This window comes from Temnothorax americanus, unplaced genomic scaffold, assembly GCF_048541705.1.
Source record: "Temnothorax americanus isolate GAGA-0224 unplaced genomic scaffold, ASM4854170v1 Scaffold16, whole genome shotgun sequence".
Classification (NCBI taxonomy): Eukaryota; Metazoa; Arthropoda; class Insecta; order Hymenoptera; family Formicidae; genus Temnothorax; species Temnothorax americanus.
In genome coordinates, this window is record NW_027509297.1 from 1,150,556 (window position 1) to 1,161,627 (window position 11,072).

The following is an 11,072-nucleotide window of genomic DNA, read 5'->3' on the forward strand; positions in this document are numbered from 1 at the left end:
ATACAATTGCTATTAATTTTATTACTATCGCTGTCGATATTTTCAAACGATATAATAGGACAATGCAAAATTTATAGGAACTGCGTCAGGAATTGTTTTACGAGCATCGGAGAATAAAGGATCCATGTTCCGAGTTGCCGCGGTGAATTTCTTTAAGGGGAGTATATATAATGCCGCCGCGGGAAGAACTGTGCATCGCGTCTAGTAATCTGTTAGACAACCCCATTATTTGCTCGCTCACCCACTTGAGTTGCATTAGGAGGAATTTTCACGGAGATCTTCCATTATGCATCGTACGTCCGCGAGAGTCGATTGCCGTATTTAACGTCGAGAGGAACGTTTCTTGCTCGTCGATAACACGAGGAGTGCGGAGGTCCGCGATCGTTACGTCATTCATTGGCTGCAGGGAAATGTAGATTCTGTGCGACGAATCGCTCGCGCGTAAATTGGCGCACGTATACGTAACACATTTTACGACATATGTCGGAGGACGCGCGTATAAATAATCGCGTGTCGACCGGGCGTTAAAGTGTAACGTAAAATTTTATATCATTCGGGATGGTAATACGTTTCCTCTCGTCGCATTCACGCGCGATTTGAAAGCGCTGTATAATTTTCAGGGACGTTTGATCGCGTATACGAAGATTTTCTTACGTATACGTAATACGACGATTTGCCGCAATCGTCGGCCCGATTATGGTTCAAGCGAAGCATTTATTTGCGAGGTACTTATTTCCCCGCGTTATTTCAGCCTGCCCCAGCGCTGCCGGTAATCATCATTAAAATGCATTCGCAGAAATTGCGTGATGATATTTTCGAATCTCGTCGAATCTCAGTTTCGTTAAAGCCGGCACACACAGTATATCGTCTTCCATAAATAATACTGTAACGGAGACAACTTTGCAATTTCTATTTTATTGGGTTAAATTTGTGTACGCAGTTTGTTACGGAAATGACATCATATGTATATACATATGTATTTATTAGGAATCAGTGCTGTTGTTTGTTATCGTTTCGACGGACTTCTTCCTTCTTTTGACGATCTTCCTTCTGCTGCATTTGATTAAGAATTTCAACTCGTTTATTAGCTCTTTTTTAAAAGATACCTGCAAAACACGCGATTTCTTTTAAAATAATTTCGTAAAGCAAATATAGAAATTGTAATTATTAAACTTGTAGTTACGTCGTGTCTGATCGCAATGTTTCGAATGTTCCAGAGAAATACGCATCCCGTAAAAATCCAGGACGACGCAACGCCGCTTATCATAATTAAAAATACTCCACCGACGTCCTCCAAATTCAATGGCTGTACTTGGACTAAAGTCTTTTCCTGAAAACCAAAATTTCAGTAATATGACAGTCTTTTATGCAAACCGATCATAGTTTAAGTGGCGTTAGATTAAAGTTTGCGGAAACTAAATGTAAATTTTTCCCTCGGTAGGAGTTGCCTCGTGTAATAGTGTAAAATTCATCCAAAGTAGATAGCTTCCTAAATCTGGAAGTGAGCGTACTTTAACTTTGCTTTCCAAACGCGCGCAGGTACTTACTTCTGAGTTGCTACATCATCTTTACACGTACGAACTAAATCGGCGAAGTTTAAGTCAGGCCAACTATAAATGCAGTTAAATAAAGGCAAACGTGAAATGCTTCGTCTGTGCGTTTTATCGGTTTGCGTAATCAAGCAAAGAAAAAAGAGGAAATGAGACAGAAGAAGGGATAGAAAGTTAAAAAACTGACAAAAATATATAAGTGGTTGAAAAAAAAATTGGAAAATTAATAAAAGGTTTATGTAACAATTTTTGAGACAAAATTAAAGCTTATATAAATAACCTATAGAAAGCGAAAGATTTGTAGTCAATTCATTATAATCTATTAAGAGTTAGACTTGAATAACGTCTAATATTGTTTAGATCACTATAGATTTAATCTGGTAAGATTTCTTATAGTCTAGTTGGATTTTTATATTGTGTCAGATATTTATGCAGATATTAAAAAATTTTTTTACTTGTATGTGAATCCTTTATAAATGTACGGTTTTTATCTAAAAAGTTATAAATATATTAACACTTTATTAACTCTTAATTAATTTGAAGAAACAGTATTAAAAGAAATCATAAGAGAAAGAGAAAGAAAACCCTTTGGAATGACGCGCATCACAAAAATTGTGCGATATGTAGCACTTATTGTTAGTCAGGGTGTAACTCGTGCGGTTGGAAAAGTTTTAATCATTATGTATGATATGATACGATAAGATATGTTTTGAAGATTACGCAGCGTTCGACGTAATCTACGTAATTTTTATCACGGTACAACATGAGAACATAAATGTCATACGTCACACGTATCACCGCCTCGTTTCTGTTTCCACCACTTGGTTTGCAGCTCGTTGATTACACCGGTTTCGTGGAGTTTTAGTATGGCGCCACTCAGATCCATACGGTAAGACGCATCTGTCATCAGAATTATTTCATTAAAACAGTCAAATTTTTTTAACCGTTTTGTCGAATTTGCGTAACGAGCACCAATCGAGAGCAATTAGCAGTAATATAATAACTTGTCCCAATTGTCGCTATATATTGTGTAAATTTCAGTTGTGAACCGACCTTTCTTCATCGCTATCCCGTAGCTTTTGGAATCTAAAAGTCCACCGATCTGCGTAACATTACACTTTCTTTGTTTGGTGTATTCAATTGACGAGGATTCCATGAAGTACGCGTAATTTTCGTTCTGTACCTTCCGCACGCCGTCCTCGTTACTCTTCATAAGTACTTCGTTAGCATGATCTTTCATGTAATTATACATAATCACATACGGTTCATACGTGGAATCCTGCAAAACGAGATCGACCGCTCCGAGCTCACTGGGCATTTCCATAAATAATAACGCGGAATATCATCGTCAGCCAATACATGTGCTATCTTAATCAATACTTGTTGACTATTCCTACTTCTTCCTCTTGCTGATCATGTCACTCACCTGAAAGAAGTAGTACGTTGAGCCGTTTATTTTTGCGCCGTACTTGATTTTCTGTTGGTAAGCCAGTTCCTCAGCCACTTGAAAGGACCACACGACGGATTTCGTGGATAAGGCGGCTGCCAAATTGGCGATATACGTGTTCGTAATGATCAGAGCGAAGAACCACCATGCAACAGCCAAAGCTCTCGTTGAAATTCCTCTGAAATGCATACCACAAATTTTAATTGGAGTGTAAAATTACCCCAGATGACCATTGCATTTATGTAAAAAAAAAAAAAAAAAAAGCAGGTACTCGTTTCCAAATTAATAATTTATTATTTATTATTATAATCGCAAAACGGTACAGGACTTTTCTATTCAGTTTAACCCGCTCTTTATTTATTCTTTACGCGTGTCATACTTGTTATCAGACACCCTGTATATATACGAAGTGAATCACACTTATTAATCGCGCGCACCGGCAGTCGACTCTGCGCGACGCGGCGAAAAAACCTGCAGCGACACGAAGTTTCATTGTGCGCTCAACAACTTGTTTGGTTTCGTGCAAGAAAAACATCCTCAAAGCACCACACTCCGCAGACATTGACAAGCTAAAGTGGGCATCGACTTACGCGGGTGCGAATCCGGTGGGAGACTTCAAGATGGCTCCGCTCACCAGAAACGGAGTCTCCGTCAGAGTGAAGGGTGTTTCCAACACCTCCGGCTCCTTGATGCACGGGTACGGATTTTTCCATTCTACGGGACAGAGTTTTCCAATCACGAATAACAATGTTGTCACGGTGAGGTACGCTCCGATCAGGTACGCCCAAACGTCTTTCGAAAACGGTCCCAGAAAGGATAGTAAGCCTGGAGGAGCCTTTGTTGGCATTCTGTAGAGAACGCTTATACCTGAAACATTTATATATTTGATCCAAGCATATAAATTCTGGAATCTCAGTTTATGCTCCATACCTGTCGATTGTAATACTATAATACGAATATATTATGTACCATGTTTTACCTAAGTTCATAAACGGGCTCGTAAAATCCACAGCTTCTTCTCTCGTCGCCGTGATCGTCAGATCCGTGATCGCTAAATCCGCTTTCTTCAAGATCAAATGGGAAAAATTTAGCGTGTTACATAAATCTCTATGGAAAATATTGGATGTGTGACAAAATGTTATCCGATCTATCTGTAATCTATCCGATTTTCTATTGATTATGTTATGTACGTTTTTGTATCTCTCTGTTAAATTGTAAAATGAAGAAAAAGGTGAGAACGTCTTTTGAAAATATTAATTTAAGGGAGTATTCTGGTTTGAAAGGTCGTTTACGAGTAAAATGAGTATTTTTTGTAGGAAAGAAAGCGAATAACGTTAAATTTTGCATGTTTTTTAACCTTATTTTAAGGATATATTTTTATTTTTTAAATAACAAAAATGCGTTTTTTTATGTTATATTTTGGTCACTAGAAGCTTGCAAAAAAAATGTATATATGGACGGTGTAAATACTGTATGTCAGTGTATGTAAATGATTCTAGCTGTTCTATAGGTATCTGAAACCCAAAAACCAAAAATTTTCTTATTTAAGAGAAGTATGGCTATCGTCTGAACTAGAATCAACATTATATGTTTATTGACTTTTTCTTTTAAAATATAAAATACTAACAAAATTTTAAGGAAAACCTATAATATTTTTAATAAAAAGACCGCCATTCTATCGAGAATGAAAATATTGGTTTAGTTCTAGTTTAGACCATAGCCGCACACTTCTTCTAAATAAAAAAATTGTCGGTTTTAGATACCTACCTAGAACAGCTAGAATTATTTACACCGTCCATATGCGTTTCTTTGCGAGCTCCTAAGTGATCAGGATATAACATAAAAAAGAAGATCGTTATTGTCATTTATAAAATAAAAAGATATTCTTAAAATAAAATTAAAAGAATATAACATGCAAAGTGTTGAACGTTATTCGCTTCTATCATTATTCTATTCTTTCGTTTCCTTACAAAAAATTCCTGAAAAATATATTTTTTATTGTACGACCTTTCAAACCAGAATACTTCCTTGATATATTTAATTTTGTATTAGTGATGAAACCGACTTTAAGGGCCGGTTGTTCCAACCTGTTGGTAAACTAACTAAATAGTTAAATCATATATGTGTCTTTTGTTTTTCCTTCAAATTAAACAAAGATAGACATATGATTTAACTATAGTTTATACTTATACTTATAGTTTACCAATAGGTTGGAACAACCGGCCCTAAAAAATAAAATTCTTGGAAATTATTAGATTCTACCGACGCGACGTATCTGTGAAGAGGCAACTGCTTTATCGATATAAGAAGCTACAACGCGTTGCTCTCGTATTGTATATACGGTGAAAGGTAGCAGCACCACTCGTGAACGAAGTCGATCGAGTCAATATTCCATTTAATATGAGACAAAATCAAAACGCGGAAAAATATTTCATTGACTCTTACACCATCAATTATTTTTCCCAGCATTCCACTCCACTTCTTGGTTACATTATTAAATGATCCGTAATCGTTATCGGTCTGAACTTCAAAGGTATAATTAAATCCCAGCATTTTGCTCATTTCTTGAATTAAATCTATCGCGAAGCCTTCATATCGATCATTTCCAGTTACTACATGGGATGATATTTTAAGCATTCCGTACGGTTCTGTCTAGAAAATATTCCATTTTAAAATCTCTCGAGAACAGTTTTTTTAATCTTATATCTTTATATCAGTTTAATATGCAGATTAAGAGGTACATGGATTAGTAGCATAAATGATGAAGTAATAATTTTTAAATAATTGTTACTTTTTTAAAAGAAAATATAAAATTAAATTGTTAAAATTTATTGTTAAATAACATTCTTTCATTTGATTTTACTTGTCATTTTAGTAGTAGTATTACAAGAGTAAAGTATTTTATCAATAAACTTTTTACATCTTTAATAATTTTGTTTTATATTACCAGTAGAAAAAGTTGTGTCCATTTTTAAAGTTATTCCTTAAAGGTATTTTGTTTTTCGTTGACAATTTTTAATTAATTATTAATTTAATTTTTTGGTCTACGTTGATGGTAGGGACGTACTAGCGATATCAGGACAAGAAAATGCTTATCACGTAAGCTTTTGTCATCGTCTACTCCGGGGATTCTGTATCCCGGTTTCCATTGAATACCGAAATTCGTTTCCCATCTTCCGACTTTATACAATCCTTCATTTCCTAGATTTACGATGTCTAGTTGGAATTCGGTTCGGAATCCAGCCGTGTCAAATCTTATTAAACCGGTCAGTCCGTGTATTCGCTCCTGTAGGTTAAATGAAAAGTTTATACGGATACATGCACATTATGTAATTTACTTTCTTGATATCATCTAAGAAGTATGCACGGTTTCACCAGCACTTTATTTGCCGTTTATAAAGTTTATTTCTTTGCATTATAATAAAAAAATAAGCACATTTATTCGGTGAAAAAAAATTATATTACAAGGAAAGAATTATTTACAATTGGAGTAAAATTGTATTTATCTAATAATCTAGAGAGATGTTATAATTTTTTAGATTTTTAAATTAATTCTAAACATATATATATATATATATATATATATATATATATATATATACGTATGTATCTTTTGGCAGTTATGAAAAATATTAGTTTTGTCCTATATGTATCTAAATTGTTGTAAACCATAATTGCACATACGTTCCGCATATAATTACTTAAACTGAAACCATGTTCCCAAACTTCCGTGCTGCTGCAAGACAAATTTTTGAGGTTTCCCTTGATGCCCTTGCGTAATCGCGCGTAACCGCTCGCGAAAAGTTGTACCGCATCATAAGCAAGTGCCGCTTCCACCCTTAAGTGGGAACCGTCTGGCAAGTTCCATTTAAAATTCCGAGACCGGAGGGCACGTCGGACAATTGAGCTTTTTGGATCGATTAAACGTACGCCCGTTAAATTCACTCCGGAGTATTGGTACGGTTCTAAGTCTAGGGTCTGCAAGTTCTAATGATCAAAAGCGTATTATATGTCACAAACACATTCACGAATCAGATAATTAACGTAGCAAGTAACATATTTACTTCGCCAGCAATTATAATTTACCTAATTAATAGTTAAGACTTTTTAATCGACTTAACTGGCTATAATAATCGTCATGACAATATGGATTTTGATCCTTTTAAATTGATATAATTTCGATGCTTCTATATAAGCTTAAGCACATTCTATTTAAATAACGTTTTGACGATTAATTTGACCAAAATCGATGGTCGTATTTATCACGACGATTATTATAGCCAGTTGGGTCGATTGAAAAGTCTTATCTGTTAATTAGATATAATTAAACGTATTCATTATTTCAAATACATAAGATTTTTCTTCGTGAATTTGTAGCTCTAATATTTTTAAGATATTTAATTTTTTTACAGTTATATCTTCTGCAACAATTAGATTAGATTAATTAAGCAAAGTGTTAGAGATTATGAAAGAATTCGATGTCTTACCAGAGAAGTAATAATCACTCTATATCTTTCTGACATTATTCCGACTTGTTGTGCTTGTTCGAGAACAGACGCAAGAATATTGTAGGAACAGTCAATTACGAGATTTTTATATCCAGACATCTTGACTTCCTCCATGGTTTGCCTGGCAAATAAACCGTCTCGTTAACTTTTGAATAGAGCGCATCTTCAGAAAAAATCTATGGCGACATGTGCGGCTGCGGGAATGACGTTTGCTTCATATCCAGACAGTCGTGTCGTAAATCATCACGATATTTCCTGGCGTTTACGACGGGGCTAAATAATGGCACAGGTGCATAGTAATTTTGTTTGACAAACGTCGCTCGCGCATATAAGCAGGTTTATACGAGGGACGACCTATTTATATATGGTTCGAGCACGCATACCTAAAATTTGGTCCACTACCTAAATGAAACACCATCGCGAAAGTAGTATTCAGGTTTTGCAATTTGAGCAGGCGGTTTATACGTATCAGGCCATCCGTGTTGTCGTAAATTATTGCATATTCTTTCCACTTGTATTCTTCTATTAAGTTTTGAAAGACCTATGCAATTTTGAAAATTGATATCTTGAATAAAATGTATTCAATAATTATCGAGTATTCAATAATATATTTATTAAATATAGATAATTTTAATTTTCTTTGCTCTCAATTTTGCCTAAATTACGATTGGTTAATAAATTCAATTAGCAAACAATGAGCACAACACGTGAATAATTAAAATAAAATAACGCCTAATAACGCATCAGTAAATTTGAAGTGATATTTATCTAAACATTGAGACAATGTTTGAACATTTTTTTATAAATATGCAACTTTTTCATTTGGTTTAAATATTAGATTAATTTCGTATTTTGGTAAAAAGATGATAATTAATAATAATTAATGGTAAAAAGACGATTATTTATTCATGTTAGCTCCGATCTCACGGATTTCCATGATCTTGACGTGTATTATCAAGGATATGACTATAACTTTCAAAAGGTTTTAACCGTCGCTCGTTGTTTATTAAAAAGTTAAATTAAAAAGTTATTAACAAAAAAAATTTGAAAAATGTAATACTTATTTCTGAGTACTGAAAGACATAAATAAGACAATAATAATGAGACAATAAACCAGCAATACCATGGAGAACGAGTCGGGGTGCGGATGCAAATTTATTACATTGCCACGTTTTAGTTCGGAATCCCATCTGGCAGCGATATGAGGTATGTCCAGGGTATCGCACATACTTTGAACGTAGCTCGCTGTCGATTTGTCTTGGGGACCAAATATTCCGATTATCCCGTTGTCTATCAGCTCGCACGCTGCATGATGCAGTTCCCAAAAATGCATAATGTGATCTCGCAAAAATGCTTTGCATGGATTATTTGCATTAACAATCGAGCACTTAATTGCGAGTGAATTGAAGCATTATCTATCACTGTGTAAAATTTCCAAAATTGACTTTTGGTTTTGTAACACTTTTTTAAATACATAAGTAGTATATGGAAAAAAAATTTATATGCATCGTAAGATTTTCCGGATGTATGCATGTTGTGCGCGCGTGATAATAAGAATGCCAATAGATTGTACATTTGCCTTGTATAAGAAACGTTTGAAAGATAGGAGATATAAAGTTCTGCATTGATTTAAGCGCAAAAGAAAATTGTATACCTATGTTTGCTACTTGGAATGCATTCTTGTTGATTTGTTTCGTTATGGGCGTTAACGATATATTTCTCGCACGTTCAGGGGTAGACATTTTCTTATTTACTGTTTTGATTGATATTTCAAACGCTTTTTCAATCATCTCGTCGCCGTCGAATAAACCTCCTGCGATCATAACAATTTCAACGATACGCTGGATTAGTTATCGTTATTCTGTTTTTACCCGCATGTGTTATTGTTTGTGAGAAACACGGCGAGCTTACCGATTGATATTCTCCTCGGAAGTCCCAGAATATGGGGCATAAATGCAACAGTGACGTACAGGAGTAGCATTTCTCGGTCATTCTAAAAGAGGATCGTTCTAATAGCAGCGCAACTAGTAAATGGCGCAGAGCACGCATTACGGAGCTTCAAAAGTAAACATATTTAATTGTGGGAGTGTCTTTTTAAAATAGATTGAAATTCAATTTGCTTTTGCTTGTTATTGCCACTGCATTAGTGCTCTTGCCTTGCCATCCTAGATGATCTAAACATTCGCAAGCGTGCTAATATGATACATACACACAGTCAGTGTGGTATATTTAGACATTTCTCGCTGTGTGCCAACGTACTCTGCCAACTACTCTACAGCTTCTCTCAATCTATCTGCTGAAAATAGTTGTCGATACACTGACAGTTTCCGAGAGATGTCAGTGGTACGTATTAGATTCGTTTTTTCCCATAATTTTGAATTTGAATATAGAAATTTTGAATATGTTAATATAATATATGCATTTTATTCAAATAACCGAAATAAAACGTTCCAGAGATATTATAAATTGTTCAAACGGCATATTAATCTTTGAATGTTTACTAGACACACACACAAAACACACACACACACACACACACACATTAGAAAATATTTTGCACAGATCTATTAAAATATTACTTTTTTCTACAAATCTCTGAAATCTACAATCTTGTTAAATAAAATTTTTCATGTATGTAATTAACTACTGCTCTATGAGACGGAAGTTAATCATATTTTAATTGATATATAGCCTTTAAAAAATTTATTTTGTGAACATTTTCTCCTTTGCTCAAATTCATTCATTCATTTTTGTTCAATGAATTTATTATTCTGTTATGTTATATAGAACGTCCCATTTATAAATGTACATAATGTGCGCATGATGTATTCGGCACATTTTTAAACCTTGATCTCGTTATAACAAAGCGCTGTGTAGTTCGACGTGACATGAATCTGTTTATCATTCGCGCGGCTCGTTGCCAAAGTAAAATTCAGACGGCATTAGAAAAGTGCATCAAATAATTCCTTTAACACGAGGAAACAAACCATTTTTGGATTCTAGAGCAATGTTACGTATGGTTATCGGCTTCAGATATTCACGCGACAGTCCATTTCACGTGATTTATTACAAGCGTCTCCCGCCCACGACTATGTAAAAAGCACTCATGTTATATTCGTTTAATTTTGGAGTTGATTAACGGCATGAGATCACTCGCGCGAGATTAGTTGTACTTATTGAGAAACATAAACACTGAAAAGAAATACTTGGACACGAGGAAAATTCTCCGTATTATCGAACTTGTGTATACCGCGACCCACCCGGCGCTGTCGGAGCTAGTGGCTATACTATTCCATGGTTACTAGTTGTCTGCACTTGCAAGAGCTTGAAAAGTAGGTAATAGAACCGTGCGCTCTCTCGGTATGCTGTGCTGCTGTTTTGCGCATGATCATCGTGACTTATCTGATTGTTAGGTAGATCGTTTTATCATTATAGGTGGCAATCATCTTCTATAATTGCCATGAATAGCCCCGAGAATTTTATGTAATCGACAGTTAAAATATTTAGGATAAACTGCCGAAAATCATCCACGACCAATTTATGTATTCTTTGCATAATGTTAATGCT

The 11,072-nt window shown here is 34.9% G+C and overlaps 2 protein-coding genes across 14 annotated transcripts in view; one reads left to right on the forward strand and one right to left on the reverse strand.

The window, feature by feature from the left end:
- Nucleotides 1-11,072, forward strand: part of Notum (palmitoleoyl-protein carboxylesterase notum) — a 600,456-nt gene that overhangs the window by 198,462 nt on the left and 390,922 nt on the right. The gene's annotated exons all lie outside the window — the stretch shown is intronic.
- On the reverse strand, nucleotides 897-10,837 carry LOC143895493 (glutamate receptor ionotropic, kainate 2-like). Of its 13 annotated transcripts, none has more exons than XM_077402635.1 (16): nucleotides 10,712-10,837; nucleotides 9,417-9,498; nucleotides 9,160-9,318; nucleotides 8,629-8,858; nucleotides 7,889-8,046; nucleotides 7,485-7,626; nucleotides 6,682-6,984; nucleotides 6,065-6,283; nucleotides 5,443-5,649; nucleotides 3,977-4,061; nucleotides 3,588-3,864; nucleotides 2,977-3,175; nucleotides 2,604-2,829; nucleotides 2,335-2,450; nucleotides 1,184-1,330; nucleotides 897-1,106 (listed from the first exon to the last, which is right to left on the reverse strand). In XM_077402635.1, exons 2-16 carry the CDS (start codon nucleotides 9,484-9,486, stop codon nucleotides 984-986), a joined length of 2,661 nt encoding a protein of 886 aa, XP_077258761.1. In that variant the 5' UTR covers nucleotides 9,487-9,498; nucleotides 10,712-10,837; the 3' UTR covers nucleotides 897-983. The 13 variants fall into 13 exon arrangements, 12 of the variants coding, with proteins under 12 accessions (XP_077258761.1, XP_077258762.1, XP_077258765.1 ...); XM_077402636.1 differs by having other exon boundaries at nucleotides 9,417-9,561; nucleotides 10,712-10,818; XM_077402639.1 differs by having other exon boundaries at nucleotides 8,629-8,762; nucleotides 10,493-10,804.

Excerpts from the sequence above, each read along its gene's own strand:
- LOC143895493 (XM_077402631.1), bottom strand. Across the intron at positions 8,047-8,628 it reads ACCCCGACTCGTTCTCCATG|GTCTTTCAAAACTTAATAGA; the intron begins GTATTGCTGGTT and ends AAAATTGCATAG. Across the intron at positions 3,865-3,976 it reads GAGCCCGTTTATGAACTTAG|GTATAAGCGTTCTCTACAGA; the intron begins GTAAAACATGGT and ends TAAATGTTTCAG.